At 42.4% G+C, this 20,570-nt stretch overlaps 1 protein-coding gene across 2 annotated transcripts in view; it reads left to right on the top strand.

Annotated features, from left to right (window-relative positions):
* The window catches only part of LOC134578187 (sialoadhesin-like), a 77,957-nt gene extending 63,332 nt beyond the window's left edge, over nucleotides 1–14,625 (top strand). For both annotated transcript variants that reach the window (XM_063437205.1, XM_063437206.1), the window contains exons 5-9: nucleotides 5,876–6,151; nucleotides 8,903–8,993; nucleotides 11,823–11,871; nucleotides 12,499–12,573; nucleotides 14,456–14,625. In XM_063437205.1, the coding sequence (XP_063293275.1) occupies nucleotides 5,876–6,151; nucleotides 8,903–8,993; nucleotides 11,823–11,871; nucleotides 12,499–12,573; nucleotides 14,456–14,527 (563 nt within the window). In that variant the 3' untranslated portion in view covers nucleotides 14,528–14,625. The remainder of the gene's footprint in view (nucleotides 1–5,875; nucleotides 6,152–8,902; nucleotides 8,994–11,822; nucleotides 11,872–12,498; nucleotides 12,574–14,455) is intronic.
* Nucleotides 14,626–20,570: the final 5,945 nt, after the last annotated feature.

Genomic DNA, 20,570 nt, shown 5'->3' with positions numbered 1-20,570 from the left:
AATGCCCAGTGTTCAGAGGCCACGTACCCTGAACTTGAAAAGTTCTGAGGACATAGTTGACTGGCTAACACAGGACACCCAATCTTCTACAGCTTCCGCTTGGAACCTTGACGCACCATCCTCCTCCAGCTTAGCTTCGGGCACCTCTCAAGTTACCACTCGCCCGCCTGCCACCACCATCAACACTAGCACCACAGCCGCTTCACTTGATTTGTCAGAGGAGTTATTTACACATCAGTTGGAAGAAATGAGTGATGCGCAACCATTATTGCCAGGGGATGTAGATAACAGGGATATGTATCAGTCAGGCAGCATTACTCACGTACGGTGTGATGATGATGATGTTGTACCCGCTGCGGCTTCCTTTGCTGAGTTGTCAGATACAAGTGAAACGGTTGATGATGACGATGCGTCCGTGGATGTCACGTGGGTGCCCACTAGAAGAGAAAAAGAACAGGGGGAAAGTTCAGATGGGGAGACAGAGAGGAGGAGGAGGAGACGAGTTGGAAGCAGGGGGAGGTCGTCGCAAGGAGCTAGTGGCACAGTCAGACACCATGCATCGGCACCCGGGGTCAGCCAGACAGCACGCCAATCAACGCATGCTGTTGCCACCACCAGAATGCCGTCATTGCAGAGCTCAGCAGTGTGGCATTTTATTTGTGTGTCTGCCTCTGACAACAGCGATGCCATTTGCAACCTGTGCCAAAAGAAACTGAGTCATGGGAAGTCCAACACCCACCTAGGTACAACTGCTTTGCGAAGGCACATGATCGCACATCACAAACGCCGATGGGATCAACACATGAGTACAAGCAGCACACAAACTCAAAGCTGCCATCCTCCTCCTGGTCCAGCATCTTCAGCCACGTTAACCACTGCTGTCCTCCTTGCCCCCTCTCAACCATCCGCCCCTCCGTCTCTCGCCTTGAGCAGTTCCTGCTCATCTGCCCACAGTCAGGTGTCTGTCAAGGACATGTTTGAGCATAAGAAGCCAATGTCACAAAGTCACCCCCTTGCCCGGCGTCTGACAGCTGACTTGACTGAACTCTTAGCCCGCCAGCTTTTACCATACAAGCTGGTGGAGTCTGAGGCGTTCAAAACATTTGTAGCTATTGGGACACTGCAGTGGAAGGTACCCGGCCAAAAGTTCTTTGCACAAAAGGCAATCCCCAACCTGTACTCGATTGTGTAAAAGAAAGTAATGGCATGTCTGGCACACAGTGCTGGGGCATGGGTCCATCTGACCACTGATACCTGGTCTGCAAAGCATGGTCAGGGCAGGTATATCACCTACACTGCGCATTGGGTAAATCTGCTGACGGCTGCCAAGCATGGAATGCGTGGCTATGCAGAGGAGTTGGTGACACCGCCACGACTTGCATGCAAGCCTGCTGCCCCCTCCTCTACTCCTCCTACTCCATCCTCTTCCATAACCTCCTCAGCTGAGTCCTCTTCTGCTGCTGCGTCTTGCTCCACATCAACGGCACCCCCCCCCAGCTCCCCAGGTACTGTTCCACATCCCGGATACGGCAGTGTCACGCCGTCTTGGGGTTGACTTGCCTGAAAGCAGAGAGTCACACCGGACCAGCACTCCTGTCCGCCCTGAACGCACAGGTGGATCAGTGACTGACTCCGCAGCAACTGGAGATCGGCAAAGTGGTTTGTGACAACGGAAGAAATTTGTTGGCGACATTGCATTTGGGCAAGTTGACACATGTGCCGTGCATGGCACGTGTGTAATCTGATCGTACAACGCTTTGTGCATAAGTACCCAGGCTTACAGGACATCCTTTTTATCATTCCTTTTTATCCGCTGGACTCCAAGTAATCCAAGGTGGGGACTATACCACCAACGCGAACTATCAGGAGCAGTTGATCTGCTCCTGTTTTGTGAGTATCCACTTTTATTATATATTTTATTTGAAGTTTTATGCAGAGAACACTATTGGTTGTCTCCTTTTATTGGAGTGCCTTTCACACTACGGAAGGAGGAAGGACGTGAAGGAAAGCCACCCCATATCCTACAAGCGGGGATCTAAACCGCTGTACGCCTTCTATACCAGAGCTGGTTCTAGCTCTTTCAAATATGAGTTTGCAATCAAGTTTTATATTTCAAATTCCTCAATTTTTAAATATACTACACTATCATTGGCTCTGTATTTGTTCTTATCTCTTGTATATGAGACGTCCCATAAGGAAGATAACAAGCAAGATTGCTGTTTTCAGACCAAGTACAATTATACAATACGATTCCAAAGGACATTGGTAGATAAGACTCTTTCTTCTTATTCATTGATTTTATCCGGACTTTTTGTATTGTTCAAAGTTTTATTCAAGCGCAGCCCTTTCTTGTATTTTTACTATCTTGTGTTTTACTCTAAGGGTTCTTGAGGGATTCCCTTATAGGGTCGCTGCTAATCTGTGTTATTTAGCGCTCACTCATTGTTCTGGTTTTAGTCACATCACACTGGCAGACAGTCACACACACACACGCAGGCAGTCACACACACACGTAGACAGTCACACACACACACACACACAGGCAGACAGTCACACACACAGACAGTCACACACACACGCAGACAGTCACACACACACACACGCAGACAGTCACACACACACACACAGTCACACACACACGCAGACCGTCACACACACACACGCAGACAGTCACACACACAGACAGTTGAACACACACACACACACACGCAGGCAGTCACACACACACACAGTCACACACACACACAGAGGCAGACAGTCACACACACACAGTCACACACTCACAGGCAGTCACACACAGACACACTGACCTGCTTCTTACCTCCTGCTTGGAGCTCCTGGAGGCTGGGTGTTGGGGAAGCAGGGACTCCTTCCTGCTTCCCATGCTGCATTAACCAGGCCCCGGCCGCACAGCAAGCTCTGCCCCCGCCGCACAGCAAGCTTCAACCCCGTCGCACACTAGGCTCCGCCCCCGCCGCAATTTTTCTATTTTTTTTAAGATCCCGGCCAGCCATGTGTGAGCTGTGCCGGCCGCCTGGCTCCCCCTACTCCCATGGGGCTCTGTGTGGCCGTATAGCTCACACATAGCGGGCCGGCATCACAGGAGCCTAATCACTGAATGGGGCTGTCAGCCCAGCCCCAGGTGCCGCGGCCCACCGGGAAATTTCCCGGTATCCCGGTGGGCCAGTCTGTATGATAACATTATACAAATATATTCGGGGCCAGTACAAACCATTGTCTGGAAATCTATTCATAAACAGGGCTATACATAGGAAACAAGGTCACACATTTCGGCTGGAAGAAAGAAGATTTAGTAAGAACAATAAGAATATTGAATTATCTGCCTGAAAAGGTGGTTTTATCAGAGTCAATACAGATGGTTCAACAGCAATTGGATAAATACTTGCAGAAATATAACATACAGGGATATAATTTTGAATTAGTCCGGTAATAGCTTCTGGATCTAAGGAGACATCTGACTGCTATTTTGGGGTCAAGAAGGAATTTTTTCCTAGTTTGTTGCAAAATTGGAAGCGCTTCAGACTGGGTTTTTTGCCTTCTTTTGGATCAACAGCAAAAACATATGTGAGGAAGGCTGAACTTGATGGACGCAAGATATATATATACCGTATATACTCGAGTATAAGCCGAGTTTTTCAGCCCATTTTTTGGGCTGAAAAACCCCAACTCGGCTTATACTCGAGTCAAGGTCTGTATTATGGCAATTTGCATTGCCATAATACAGACTGGGGGGAGAGGGGGGCTGGCAGAGCTGTAACTTACCTGTCCTGCAGCTCCTGTCAGCTCTCTCCTCCTCTGCGTGTCCGGTCAGCACCTTGGTCAGCTCCCAGTGTAAATCTCGCGAGAGCCGCGGCTCTCGCGAGATTTACACTGGGAGCTGACAGAAGAGCAGAACGGACGGCGCAGAGGAGGAGAGAGCTGACAGGAGCTGCAGGACAGGTAAGTACAGCTCCGCCAGCCCCCCTCTCCCCCCCACTGAACTGCCACTGGACCACCAGGGAAGGAGAGCCCCCCTCCCTGCCATATATCAAGCAGGGAGGGGGGACGAAAATTTTTTTTTATAAATAAAATAAGAAATCATAATAAAAAATAATAATAATAAAAAAAAATTAATAACAAAAAAAAGGGGTATAAGGACCACTATGGGAGGGAGGGGGTGGGTATAAGGACCACTATGGGAGGGGGGGGGGTATGAGGACCACTATGGGAGGGAGGGGGGGATAAGGACCACTATGGGAGGGAGGGGGGGTATAAGGACCACTATGGGAGGGGGGGATAAGGACCACTATGGGAGGGAGGGGGGTATAAGGACCACTATGGGAGGGAGGGGGGGGGGATAAGGACCACTATGGGAGGGAGGGGGGGTATAAGGACCACTATGGGAGGGAGGGGGGGTATAAGGACCACTATGGGAGGGGGTGGGATAAGGACCACTATGGGAGGGAGAGGGGGGATAAGGACCACTATGGGAGGGACGGGGGGATAAGGACCACTATGGGAGGGAGGGGGGGGATAAGGACCACTATGGGAGGGAGGGGGGTATAAGGACCACTATGGGAGGGAGGGGGGGGATAAGGACCACTATGGGAGGGAGGGGGGTATAAGGACCACTATGGGAGGGAGGGGGGGTATAAGGACCACTATGGGAGGGGGTGGGATAAGGACCACTATGGGAGGGAGGGGGGGTATAAGGACCACTATGGGAGGGAGAGGGGGGATAAGGACCACTATGGGAGGGAGGGGGGTATAAGGACCACTATGGGAGGGAGGGGGGGGGATAATGACCACAATGGGAGGGGGGGGGTATAAGGACCACTATGGGAGGGAGGGGGGGTATAAGGACCACTATGGGAGGGGGTGGGATAAGGACCACTATGGGAGGGAGGGGGGGTATAAGGACCACTATGGGAGGGAGGGGGGGTATATGGACCACTATGGGAGGGATGGGGGGGGATAAGGAACACTATGGGAGGGAGAAAGGGGATAAGGACCACTATGAGAGGGAGGGGGTGGGATAAGGACCACTATGGGAGGGGAGGGGGAAGTAAGGACCACTAGGGGAGGGGAGGGTAAGGACCACTAGGGGAGGGGTGAGTCAGGACCACTGGGGGGGAGTGAAGGAACACGGGGGTGGGGAGGTAAGGACCACTGAGGGAGGAGGAGGGGAAGTCAGGACATATGGGGGGGGGAGGGGGCGGCAAAAAATGTTTTGCCTACGGCGGCAAATATCCTTGCACCGGCCCTGCACACACTGCATTCACACACTGCATTCATGCACACACACACTGCACTCATACACACACTGCACTCATACACACACGCTGCACTCATACACACACGCTGCACTCATACACACACACATACGCACACACTGCATACATTATACACACACTGTAAATAAATATTCAATTAATATATTTTTTTTTAGGATCTAATTTTATTTAGAAATTTACCAGTAGCTGCTGCATTTCCCACCCTAGTCTTATACTCGAGTCAATAAGTTTTCCCAGTTTTTTGGGATAAAATTAGGGGCCTCGGCTTATATTCGGGTCGGCTTATACTCGAGTATATACGGTACATATAGTATCGGTAGTGAAGAGGTTAGCCTTATGAAATTAAGGTTATGGTCTTTTCAGAAGGTAAAACCATCAGAATATCCATACAATGGTCACAGTACACATCACAGTTAAGGTTAATTATTATTTGTGACCTTTGTTGTTTAATTTGGTATTTTAAGAATATTTTAAAAATAATGTTTGTTGGTTATTGTATATTTTATTTGTAATTACTTACATTTGCTATGTGTTGTGTGTGGGGGAAAAACATTGACTTGGGTTATAAATTGTTACAATAGATTGTGCAAAAGGAGTCAGAATCAACAGTCCAAATTACAGCGTTATTGAAGGTGACACAATGGAACTTGGATGTGAATTCTGGAGAAGTAATCCAGAGCCGAAATTCTATACCTGGTATTGGAATGGCTTCACGTTAATAAATGAGAATAAACAAAAATTAATTCTACATAACATCACATCTGCATCATCTGGTTATTACCGCTGTGAAATTCACAATGAAGTTGGGAATTCAGTCTCTGAACCCGTCTCTATTATTGTTTCTGAAACGGATTCATGTAAGTAAATATGAAGTGGTTATATAGTTAATAGGAAACTTGTGATTCTAGAATGCATTCTGATAAAGCAATAATCAACTATATCTTTTTAATTTAAAATACATGTAAAAGCATTTCTTCAATTTTCATATATTTTTTTTTATATATAGTGAAACAATAATATAGTAACAGGGGGAGAAGGATCATGTCCTCTATAAAGGAGACCACTCATTTTAGTATTGGCCTAGTGTTTTTTATATATATATATATGTATTTATTTGAGTTACTTAATGTTGTATTATAGAAAAATTATGCAATCTTCAGGTTATGGAGACATCCTGATAACATGTAAGAACAAAGGTCGGGTTTTGCAGATGACAGTAAAATTAGATATTTCTTTTTGTTTTGTTTTGTTTTGCTTTTTTTTGTTTTTAATAAAATAAGTAACTAGACAGTAATATGGCAGGTTAGACATATGCAAAGTTAAAACTTCAAAGTTTCCTTTATTTTTACATTTTAAATCAGGTAAGTAAGTGAGGGATGGGGGGAGACAGCCTATAGATCAGGTAAGTGAGGGATGGGGGAGACGGCCTATAGATCAGGTAAGTGAGGGGTGGGGGAGACAGTCTATAGATCAGGTAAGTGAGGGATGGATGAGGAGACAGCCTATAGATCAGGTAAGTGAGGGATGAATGGGGAGACAGGAGCACAAAGGTAAAGTAGGAGAAGGAGCACAAAGGAACATAAATGAGCAGGAAGGGTCTGCAAGGAGCAGAAAGGGTCTGCAAGGAGCAGGAAGGGTCAGCAAGAAGCAGGAAGGGTAAGCAAGGAGAAGGAAGGGACAGAAGGAGCACAAATGTAAAGTAGGAGAAGGAACAGAAATAAACAGGAACTGACATCAAGGAGCAGAAAGGGTCAGCAATGAGCTGGAAGGGGCAGAAGGAGCACAAACGTAAAGTAGTAGAAGGAGCAGAAATTAGCAGGAAGGGTCAGCAAGGAGCAGGAAGGGTCAGCGATGAGCAGAAAGGGTCAGCGATGAGCAGAAAGGGTCAGCAAGGAGCAGGAAGGGTCTGCAAGGGGCAGGAAGGAGCAGCAAGGAGAAGGAAGGGTCTGCAAAAAGCAGAAAGGGACAGAAGGAGCACAAAGGTAAAGGAGCAGAAAGAATCAGAAGGAGCACAAAGGTAAAGAAGGAGAAGGAGCAGAAAAGGGTAGCAAGTGGCAGAAAGGGACAGCAAGGAGCACAAAGGTTAAGTAGAAGAAGGATCAGAAAGGGTCTGCAGGGAGGAGAAAGGGTCTGCAAGTAGCAGAAATGGATCAGAAAGAGAAAGGAGCAGAAGGGCGCAAAATAAGCAGAAAGTAGCAGAAAGGTCAAGGAGCCAAGGAGGAGAAAAGACACGGTCAAAGGAAAAAGAAGACTGCGTCAAATAAAGGAGAAGAAAAGGAGATTGGAGCAGGAAGGACTAGTAAAGTGAACCCTCCACTTTATTCTGGACACCACATCATAAGGCTTTGGTACATGGGCTTGGCAGGGAAATGTTGGACCTTCTCATCTCCCCATGTAAAAATAATATCAGTGTTAATGTGTTCACTTTTATTTAGTGAGTGTTAGGAAGCACAGAGTGCCACTGGGTAGGGGTGTTCCTGATTGGCTATAGTGGTCAGCTGGCACTCTAAGCCAATCTGCAGCACCCAAGCCTGACATCAATCTGCACTTCCTGACACTCTGTTTCAGAAGCCGAATACCACTGAGCAACCTGGAGATCTGGAGCTGGAGGAAGCCTTTAGGGTTAAACCATCTGAGAGCGGTTTAACTCCTAAAGGAAAGAAAGCACCCAGGGGCTTCCTGGCATCATAGCATTTTCATTTAGATGAAGTTGTTATGATGACCAGAATGTTCCTTTAATTTGCTTAAAGGAACACTGTAATGTCAGAAATACAAACAAGTATTCCTGTCACCATAGTTGTGAAAACGTTATTCACCCTGGCTTTATGTGATAATGATTATGCTCTTTGCCTTTTACAACCCTGTCAAAAAGGGGCCAGGCATGTATGTCATTACAATGATGCCCCTCCCCCCGCCCCATGCGTAAGCCCATGCCCTCATCCCAGAAATACTTCATTATCAAATGTATGTACACAGTCTAAGCCCTAGCAGCACTGTGTGAGCTGCTTTTGCAATTCACAATCTGGCTGCATACAGTCAGAGAAAGTATAAACAGGTAGTGATATCCTTACTATGTGTCTCCCTGTCCTCTCCTTAAAATTCAGTTTGCTTAGAAGTTCAGATCATTTAGTTCGGCCAATGGCTGAGCTGTGAGCATACCTTTGATAAGGAAGTCTATTTCTGGAGTGAGGGGGTGTGGCTAAAGAGACAGGCTTATAGTGCTGTATTCGGCAAAATATTAATTTATTTTATGCAAAAAGGTTTGATTTAATGAGGCCAAAACATATCAAATGCATAAAAATAGTTTTGTTTCTTAGAGTGTCCCTTTAAGTTGTTTTAATGGTGAGAGTGTTCCTTTTAGTTGTTATAATTATGGGAGTGTTCCTTGAAGTCCTTTTATTTTCATTGTCAAACATTCATAATGGTGCAAAATATCTATTTTTAAAAATCATGAGAATTACAAAAATGTCAAGGAGAAGGTCTGCTTCTAATTCATTGCTAGCACCACTATAGATTCAAAATGTAACCCTCATTTACTACACGTATAGGAAGCAGTTGTAGTTGTGAAAATCTTTATAATTTCATGTCTGTGTTAATATCTCCTACAGCTGCTGAAATCTTCCCAAACACCCTGATATTTATTGTGACTGGAATAATCATTCTTATTCTGTTTGCACTGATTGGATGCATTTGCTGGAGGTAGCATGTCTCATCTCTCTTTGAATTTGCTAACTCTGATCAAACACAATTTTTTTTTTTGTTTATTCACAAAGTGATAAATAAGCCCTTGATACATCCTGATATAACTATCTCCATGATTTTCAGCTTGGCAGACTACATGACATTTTCTGCAAGACTTTCAATTTCTACAACTTGTTGAGCACAGTGTGTTTATTCCAGTTTTAACTTCTAAATATTAAAATACACATAACATTGGAGCTCATGGAAAGATCAGATGATGATCTGCAATAGTCTTTGTGGAATTCTGTAATAGCCGAGAGTTTCAATATGCCAAAAAACACTCCAAGCACCATAACAACCACATCATGTTGTAGTTTTTATGGTGACAAGAGTGCCCTGGTGCCTCCCAATGTAAGTAGTCAAACCGTTTAAGAATGCTTAAGAACAGTTTTATTTCTCACATAGAGGTCCACCAGGTGCCAGACTTAGCTTAAATGGAGAGCAAGAAGTTCCTACTAGGAGGTTTTTTTAACTCACCTGTGCTAAACCCTACCATGCAGGGTCAGGACATTGGCTGAGAGCATAAGCTTGGCTAGTGAGGATGCTGAGATTGAGAATTCAAACTGTTCTTAAATGGAACCCCCCAGGCTCCCGAGTGGACTGTAAAGGGATTAGGAGGGTGACACCTTCACTAAGATATGTGTAGTTAAGTATATTTGCTTGCCGCTGTTTTTTTGCATATGGTTTTGTACCTTTATTCACTAATGTTCTATGAATCTGCCTTGATCTATTCTGGAATTGCCCAATGCTCTTTGGTACACACTCACACACACACATATCTATATCTATATATATACAGTATATATAAATTATACAGTAAAGCATACACACATACAGACACAGACAATTTTACTGATGCACACAAATAGGCTCATTGACAGACAATCTCAATGACACACAAAGACAAGGTTACTGGTACACACACAAATTTAGTACAGACAAACTCTGATACACTAACGCTCACAACAGACAAGCTCACTGTCACACACACGCTCACTACAGACAAGCTCACTAACACACAGATTCACTACAGACAAGCTCACTGACACACACATGCTCACTACAGACAAGCTTACTGACACACATATGGTCACTACAGACAAACTCACGATCACACACATGCTTACTACAGACAAGCTCACTGCACACACATGCTCACCACAGACAGGCACATACACACACACAAACTCACTAGCAGGCACACACACACAAAAGCTCACTCACTAGCAGATGCGCGCGCACACACATGCACAAATAGAAGCTCACTCACTCACTCACTAGCAGATGCACACACGCAAAGACATCCACACACACACAGAGGCAGACATCCACACACACAGAGGTAGACATCCATACACACAGAGACAAGCAGTCATACACACACAGGCAGACAGTCACACACACACGCAGGCAGTCACACACACAGGCAGGTAGTCACACACTCACAGGCAGACAGTCACACACTCACAGTCAGACACAGTCACACACACACACACACACACACCCAGACAAACAGATAGTCACACACTCACAGGCATACAGTCACAACACACGCCGGCAGTCACACACACAGGCAGGCAGTCACACACTCACAGGCAGGTAGACAGTCACACACTCACATGCAGTGACACACACACTGACCTGCTTCTTACCTCCACATCCCTTGGAGCTCCTGGAGACTGGTTGTTGGGAAGCAGGGACTACTTCATGCTTCCCATGCTGCAGTTACCAGGGCCCCCACCGCACTGTAAGCTCCGCCCCGCCACATGCTAAGCTGCGCCCCGCTGCATGCTAAGCTCTGCCCCCACCACATTATATATAAAAAAAATTATAATCCCGGTCGGCCATTTGTAAACTGTGCCGGCCGCCTGGCTCCCCCTGCTCCCATGGGGCCGCTCGCACATGGTTGGCTGGGATTACAGGAGCCTGATCAATCAATGCCCCAGCCCCAGGTGCCACGGCCCACCAGGAAATTTCCAGGTATCCCGGTGGTCCAATCCGGCCCTGCCCTTCATGAAGTCTTGGCTCATGTTTGGGGGATTGGAGAACTACATACACTCTGGGGATTGCTATATCAGAATACTCCCCTGAGTTTTATCATTAGCTCTTCTAAGAGCTGTTCCTGCTATGCTCTCTGGACTAGGAGATGTCTACCCACTGGAAGCTGGATTCTGGTCTTGGGTCCAGGCTAGATGGAGAATGGTGAGACCCCAACCAAGCTGCTGCGGTTCATGGGGTTTACGGTGGTTATGGTGTCTGATGCAGTGCTTATGGTACTCAAGGATTACTAGGAAGCAGCGATTGACGGAGGTACCCGGTCGGGGTGCCAGGCGATCCGTCACACCTAGTATGTAAATAGACTACTGCTATAAATTGCATGGGGGAGATTTTGTTAATACAATGTATGATTTAATTGAATATAGTTTGCCAGGGACAAATCAAAGATGCTCTACTTGATTATTGGAGAGACAACTCTTTCATGGTGGCACTGTGCTATTTTTGTATGTGCATGTACGTTTCGAAGCTCAGATTTTTTGCTGTGATAAAGAAAAGAAACCGCTGGACTGTTATTTTTACCCCCTTCTCCCCCCCCCCCCTTCCTTTCTGTACCCCCTTACCCATATTATTATTGAAAAAATTAAATAAAAACCTTTTAAATCTCAAAAACAAATTGAAATAATTTATATTATAAATGTCATAAGTATTTTTTTTTTTTGCTATTAAACTTATAAAAAAAACAAAAACAAAAAAACGTCAACATCTATTTCTATTGTTTGCCTACACTAGGTGTGGAAAGTGCCAAGAATGTTTAGGCTGTAAGAGAAATTGCAGAACGGTAAGATTTTTTTACCTTTATCCAAGACACATTAAACTCACATTATCCTCAAATTTATTCTTTCTCTCCAACATTTATTATGTTGCACTGTCTCTCTCCATTCGCCTATTTCATCGTTTTACATGTATTTACAGTTCTTTCCTTATATGTCTCCTTATTTGTCTTGTATGTTTTTCTCACCCTTCTATTTTCTACCATGTCCGGCTCTTTACTCCGTCTACCTTTCTCCACTTTGTGTCTGGAGAATGTTTAGGAAATGATTTGTTAACAGTCATGTACATTTTGGAACAAACAGCGTCCAAGGCATGCAAAACATTCTGCAAAATCACTGCTTTCCAGACATTTCTCATCTTCTTCAAATATTCAGTTATGTTTAACATTAAATTCATTGGGGACTCAGGAAAGAACTTTAATTCAGAATCATTTCTGGAGCTCTAATTGTCCTATTAAGTTACCTTACATGAGTCCAAAGTTAGAAGAGTTCCCTGATTTCTCATTGGTGCATTTTGTCAGGAAAAGATGAATGTTCTTACAAAATATATTCCTAATCTTTATAACAAAGTATTCTGAAAAAATGCATATTAACTATAAAGTGAAATAGATCCAATGTGGTATTTCTATTTCTAGACTAGCCACTCGCCTGATCCTCTGTATGCCGATCTTCAAAAGGAGAATATTTCCCCCGATTATGACATGCTGAAGGTGACCTGTTGCTATTTATTATTTTGTATTACTTTATTTATAGGAAATATTTAATAATGACTTTCTACAACATATGTACTTAAATCTGCAGTGGAGGTAAGTATGAAACACACTTACCTCCACTGCACGTCTGGACAAGTTAAAGCACCATTTTTCTAAGCTGCTGACACCATATACCGATTCCCTGTTGAGTAACTATTGGACATTAGTAATTCACATTGTATGCACAAATCAAACTATATATATATTTTATTATAAATTAATAAAAAAACATAAAGATAAAAGCACCACGCTCAAAGCAGCAGTAGCTTAGTATCTAACAGCTCAAAATACATAGTAAAAACAAAGAGAACGTTACCTGCGCTCTGGCCTAAATCCCTATGTACATTTAAACAAAATGAAGGCTCTTTAGTTTTATTCCAATGGCCATTTGAATATAAGCTCACCTGCCACGTCAAGGCAAGCCCCAAAAGGTGAGTCCTACTCTACCCATTAGATTTGCTGATATCAGCCAAGAATCTCCAATGAGACAGGAAGGGGTACATTGCTGCCAGCCATCCCATGTTTGTCTTATTAAGAGTTATAAGTATGTAGGGGCAGCACCCCTTCCTGTCTCAACAGAGAAACCTTTTAGCTGATACCAGCAAGGTGATTTGTATGTTTTATAACCCTGTTTAGGGTTAATAAGTATGTAGCGGTTTATAAAACACCCCCTCCTGTCTCATTTGAGATGTTTACACTTTGTCTGATACCAGCAAAGTTTATTGCATGTGTAGAAGCCCTATAAAGGGTTAAATGTGAAAGGGTTTATAAAATACCCCTTCCTGTCTCATTGGAGATTCTTGGCTGATATCAGCAAATCTAATGGCTAGAGTAGGACTCACCTTTTGCGGTTTGCCTTGACGTGGCACGTGAGCTTATATTCAAATGACCATTGGAATAAAACTTAAGAGCCTCCATTTTGTTTAAATGTACATAGGGATTCAGGCCAGAGCGCAGGTAACATTATCTTTGTTTTTACTAATAAAAAACATGTTATAGACATGGCATGTCTGGCAAGGGTGGCAGGTGGGAAACTGTCCCCTGAGCCACTAACCAGTAGGGGTTGGAAAGTGAGTCTTGGGCTGCTGCCTCAAACCATTCTTCTGAAAAGTAAAATAGCAGCAGGTGTGTTGAGATGTATATCTGCACAGTTCTGCAGGATTAAGGCAACAGGTACGATTTATGCAGGACCTATGCTAGTCCACCACTGTGTGGGTTTGTGCATGTGGTGGTGAACTGCTTTCTCAATGCTCTCCGGGCCCGGATTGGGATATTTCCTGATATAATGCATTATTTTAAGCTCGCTTCGCTACCAGACTATAATATGTACATGTATTACCCCTAGAGGTCTTTGCATGTGATCACAGGGTTAGATGTAACGCTGATCATGACATACATAATTCATTCCAGTTGTCAATGATATAAGTGGAGTCATACTTATAGAGGTAGCAGTGATGTACGTTGGCACACCTTCGACATTATACCAGTCTTTATCTGTCATATCTAGATGTATTGCATACCATATGTGATTAGATCCATCCTCACTGAAATCTGTGGGTTTAGTTTGCAAAAAAGTCCATTCATTTGTACTTGCCCCTAATGCCAAAAGCCAGCCCTCTTCTGGTTACACATAACTGTTCTTCGGATGCTAAATCAAGTTTTTCTATCTGAACTAACAATTGATTTTTAACTCCAAATTTTTCTAATATATATTAGATACTTTTAGTGTTTGAATGGTTATGCCACATTCTTTGACTGAATATTGAATATGATAAAATGAACTCAGTTTGAGAGTAAAATATAAATATCAACATATTTAATTCAATTTTTGTTGTTGCAGCCCAAAGTTCAAAACCACCTTCAAGTCAAAGAGACAAAGATCGATGAGTTACCAGAATATGAAAATGTTTAGATGTAAATTTAAATCTGTCATAGTTGATGATGAAGGCATATGTTATTATGTATAAGGCATATATGGTTAATGTCACATGAAATAAAGCACTAAATTTATACTGGTCAGATGTGTATATTACTGCAGCAATGGACCATTACATTTTCACTGAAGGTAGGCTTTTAGTTTAAGGAATTTGAACATGTTGGGGAAACGGATATCTTCTGTAATTTCTGGAGACCAGATTATGGGAGCACCCATAACTCACCAAGCTTACATCTATATCCAAATGCAACATTAGTCTGATCATACTTGATCACACCAAAATAAAATTGGGAAGAATAAAATGAGAGACTATGGGAACCTGGGAATAAACACACTCTCCTTTAATGAACAGCTGTCTCAGACAATAATTCAACGTATATACAGTGGTTTTGGTGAATATGCTCTAAAACACTCCTGTGTGGTGTCCCCTTAACCCACACAAAAATACTTCAACATACGCTAAAAATTGGGGTGGAGCATAACAAGCAATATATTAATGCATACAAACATACATCAATAAATATTCTGAAAGATACAATGGGAGAAAGATAATGGTGCCAGTAAGTTGGTACAAAAAGAATAAACGTGAGGGTAATATGTGGCACTCACAAGGATGGAGCCAAAAACTGCACTTGGCTCTGGTGGAAAATGCCTATGGATCTTAAAAGGGGATGCAACACCCTGATTATCTGAGCTAGTTAAAATCATTCACCTGTTCCTGAAAAAGGCAACAGAAAAGGGGTGAGTCATTGTGTATTTTATAGAATATTTATGTATGCATTAATATTTTGCTTGTTATGCTCCACCCCATTTTTAGCGTTAGCGGTCTCAGACAACCCAGCATCCATACTCATTCTGTGGGAGTATGACAATTATAAGTTCATGTTATGAGGTATGTGTCAAGGTCAATCTCCCCAACACGCAAACTAAGGGGCTTAATAGATACACAAAGCTAGATGTATTACCGGTCTTTAGAATGGCCGGACTTAACGTGTGAACGTACAGAGATAAGAACAGAATGGTCAGATGAGCCAAGGTAAGGATAGGAGATGGAAGAAAAAACGAAGAACAAAGCCAAGGGTCAAGAATGCCAGAAGGACGGATAACCAGAAAAACAAGCCAAAATCAGATACCAGAAAAGGCAAACCAACGAAACGCACTCTCGGGCTACAAAAGACCAGGGCAAGGAAGTGATGAAAGAGTGAGGTATAAATAGGGATAAGTGAGAGCTGATAGGCTAGGGAACCTAATAGGGCAATTATTTACCCCTTCAGGGCGGGGTCAATAGTACACATTCTGATCAAAACAAAATGTAAACAAAAACTGGAATTTGACTATATGTCTGTTCACCCGTAGTTCACCTCTTTCATATTAAGTGCACCAACACTTATTATATATCATTTTGTTCAGGAGAGACAGGGATTTAGTTTCTCGTGAACTATTCATATATGAAACATAATTTATGATGAATAAAATAAAAAAAACTGTGAGAAATTAAGATTTTTACAAATATTTGTAGTTCTGCCTGACATTTTAGCTGTAAATGTCATAATACTGCTTTTACTGCAATAAAATGCACATATTTGTATTAAGCAAAGTATCACAAGTACAACAGTACCTTCCCTGTCCCCCCCCCCCCCCCCCCCTTAACAGGTTTCATGGTGTTTTGGAAAGTTACAGGGTCAAATATAGCGCATTCCATTTTTCCTTTTTTCCCATTGAAATTTAACAGATTAGTAATATTACCTTTGAGACCATGTGGTAGCCCAGGAATGAAAATTACCCCTATGATGGCATACCATTTGCAAAAATACACAACCATGGGTATTGCAAGAGGGGTATGTCCAGTCTTTTTCTTGTAGCCACTTAGTCACAAACACTGGCCAAAAAACTAATATTTGGCCAGTTTTTGTGACTGACTACTAAAAATAACTTGACATACCCCATTTGCAATACCTTGGGTTGTCTACTTTTGCAAATGGTATGCCATCATGGGGGTAGTTCTCATTCCTGGGTTACCCAAAGGCAACATTACCAAACTGGCAAATTTCAATGTGAAAAAACTTAAATGCAAGCCTTATATTTTACTCTCTAACTTTCCAAAACACCATAAAACCTGTACATGGGAGGTACTGTTATACTTGGGAGACTTCACTGAACACAAACAGAAGTGTTTTAAAACAGTAAAACATATTACAACAATAATATTGTCAGTAAAAGTGCCGATCGTGTGTGAAAAATGCCAAAAGCCTCACTTTTACAGAAAATATCATCATTGTAATACAATTTATCATTTTGGAACACTAATATTTGTGTTCAGCGAAGTCTCCAGAGTAAAACAGTACCGGGGGTTAAATATAGTGTTTGCAAATTACATTCTCGGCACTTTCTGCCAGGGTTGTCAGGCACGTCAATCAAATTTTAATTAATTAAATCACATAGTTACGTTAAAATATTACTTAAATATACCCGTAGTGTACTTATGTAATCATTTATGTAATTATATATATGTATCTATATATAATATAGGTATATTCCCCATGACGTTTCACAACTCTTCACATCAGATTGCAACAGTCATTAAAGAAAACTGGAAGATGGTGGCCACTGACGACCTGCTCCCGAAGATTTTTAAAGAACTACCGATGATCTGCTATAGACGCAATAGAAATCTTCGTGACATATTGGTGCATACGGACCCGGTCGCCAGTTACTCTAAGACAACCAAGAGCAACATACGAGGATGCATCCGCTGCCTTGGTTGTGTGACATGTGGACACATGATTCCATCCAAAAAATTCAATCATCCACACACCAATAGAGTTTACGATATTAAGCACACCATTACCTGCAAAACTTCCTACGTTATATACAAACTGATGTGCCCATGTGGTCTATACTACGTGGGAAAAACAGAGACACAATTATGTGAACGCATTAGGGGCCACCGTTCCAGTATCAGGTTGGCCTACAGGGATGGACTTTCCGACAAACCCGTGGCCAAACATTTTTTGGACAAAGGACACCCCCTATCCTCCCTCAAGTTTGTGGGTATAGACCACATCCCCCCTCCCAAGAGGGGTGGAAATAGAGGCAAAATGTTGCTTCAGAAAGAAGCATTCTGGATATACCAGTTAGACACGGTGGCACCTAGGGGTTTGAATGAAAACATTCCGTATTATTCATTTATTTAGCCCCCTCAACTAGTACCAGTATGATTTTATTTTTTAATTTTAGACATATAGGCTATCACCCCCTACAGGGGCTTATAGACATATATTTTCTTTTAAAGGGTATCATTAATATGTTATCCTTATGGCAATGATGTTAAGTGTTGTGACATTTTCTTTACTCATGTATTGCACAACAGTTTTTTGCATGTTTTTTGCACAATCTTTTGCACTTTATTTATGGCACGGTATCACTTTAATACTACCTAGTGTAGTATCCTCCACAGCACTTTCAACATAATATACACTAGTCACATCAACTATATGTGTTCCTAGTGGCACTATATATTTATGTTATATGTCTTTATAAGATAAAACTTTATAGGTTTTTCTATTCACCTTATGTCATATTATATTTATCAATATTCTATCTATTATCATCTACACATATTCACTATTATAACTCACACATGGAGTTCCCTAAATACACATTAAGTGGATTGTCCGCATTACGTTGCCTAGCAACGCCCCATTGGCCGGTATTCATGCGGCACGCGTCACGTGCATCCCTGAGGGTGGAGCTTCGGGATGAGTGCTCACGCACACCCAGAAGCATAGCCGTTGCTACAGGCGCGGTTGATATGCCGCACCCCCTCTCTGCTGATCAGCAGATTCCTTAACACATAGGAAACGGGGCGGAGCTGGGCTCACACCTAATGCGCACACCCGGAAGTATACACGGCGGAAACGCCGAGGACACCATGCACCTGGGTGAGTCACTCTTAATTATTGTTATGGCTATATATTGACATACATTGCAAGTATTGTGTGTTGTCCTGTCATTTTTTGTCTGACCCTGAGGAAAGTCCCGAGCGGGGACTGAAACGTTGGTCACAGATTTTAAACATGATTGAATAAAACATTTGGATTTTAACAAGACCGGTGAGCAGCTATTATTTGGCATTCTATGTATCTTTGGAGTCCAGGCTTTGGCACCCGGCATATGAGGAACAATAAAGCGTGAGTGCTTGGGATTTTTTTCTATTTTTTCTATTTTTCTATTTTTGTACCTATATATATATATATATATATATATATATATATATATATATATATATTTGCAGTTATTTGTATTTTATATATAGATAGATATATATATATAGAATGTCATTCTAAGTTTATTTGTTACCAATATATATATATTAATAACAAAATACAGTTAGAATGAAATTACATATGTATATATAATTTTTTTTTATATATATTTTATTTATTATTTATTTATTATTGTAATTATACATATTTATATATATATATAAACATTACATTTATTTTAAACATGTTTAATATTTTTTTTTTACACTACCCACCAGCAGGGGGACTGTCTGACAGCCCAGGCAGTCCCCCCTGCTGGGAAAGCCACAACCAGCTATAGGGGGTCATGTGATCGTGGGAGGGTTGCCTGGGCTGTCAGGCAGTCCTCCTGAAGAGGTTAAGTTAAGTCCACCGGACCTCCAGGGATAGAAAGCCGTCACAGCGTTCTATGCCGCCGCAAAGGCTTTAAAGACCATTTAAAGGAACACAATAGTCACTTAAATTACTTTAGCTAAATAAAGCAGTTTTAGTGTATAGATCATTCCCCTGCAGTCTCATTGCTCAATTCACTATCATTTAGGAGTTAAATCACGTTGTTTCTGTTTATGCATCCCTAGCCACACCTCCCCTGGCTATGATTGACAGAGCCTGCATGAAAAAAAATAACTGGTTTCCCTTTCAAACAGATGTAATTTACCTTAAATAATTGTATCTCAATCTCTAAATTGAACTTTAATCACATACAGGAGGCTCTTGCAGGGTCTAGCAAGCTATTAACATAGCAGGGTATGAGAAAATATTAATTAAATAGAACTTGCAATAAAGAAAGCCTAAATAGGGCTCTCTTTACAGGAAGTGTTTATGGAAGGCTGTGCAAGTCACATGCGGGCAGGTGTGACTAGGGTTCATAAACAAAGGGATTTAACTCCTAAATGGCAGAGGATTGAGCAGTGAGGCTGCAGGGGCATGTTCTATACACCAAAACTGCTTCATTAAGCTAAAGTTGTTCAGGTGACTATAGTGTCCCTTTAATGTGGGACAGCAAAGAACACCGTAACAGTGTTAAAGGGTTAAATAGATATAAATAGATTGCTAGTTCAATCGTAAAAAAATGGTACTTCCCCTTTAAGAAGCCGGAGACAAGTAAGACGCACACCCCCTAGCTTGTAATAGCATGCATGCGTACTTGTGTACATGCGCGCGATGTTGGCCAGACGTCTGCACACCGCAGCAGTGGAGGGACAGGACAGACAGCATGCCTGGAGCTGCACAGGCCGAGTGGAGGTATGAGAGAATGCAATGTAATTACTTGTCAATAGCATCAAGTAGTAGCAGAAATGAGTCAGAGATAAGTGAGCATAGAAAAACTGGCAAGTGTTAGTTAACTAATTTGCTTCTAGCACTGAGGATAATAGATTTTATATCATTTTCAGAATTTAGTCCATTAAGCCTTTTCTATCTTCATTTATACTCCAGGAACGATTACCTGCATGTGGAGAAACACATTTTTCTGTCAGTCTAGAAGCCACTAGTCACAATATCTGCTGATTCCCTCCTTCTAAAGAGTAAAGGGATTTTCCATGAGTACTAGCAATCCAACCCCTTCCCACCAAATAACAATGATGTTTTAATGAGTGCTAACATTCCTACAGTTAGGAAAGGGGGAAAGTGAGTACAATTTTACTTTTAGCATTCCAGATAGTGATGAAGATAACAATTTTAATTACTTGTATTTTGTATGATTCAACCCTATT

The sequence above is a fragment of the Pelobates fuscus genome, chromosome 11 (genome assembly GCF_036172605.1).
Source record: "Pelobates fuscus isolate aPelFus1 chromosome 11, aPelFus1.pri, whole genome shotgun sequence".
Classification (NCBI taxonomy): Eukaryota; Metazoa; Chordata; class Amphibia; order Anura; family Pelobatidae; genus Pelobates; species Pelobates fuscus.
The sequence above is the reverse complement of the archived record's forward strand: the minus strand, read 5'-3'. Positions and strand labels throughout refer to the sequence as shown.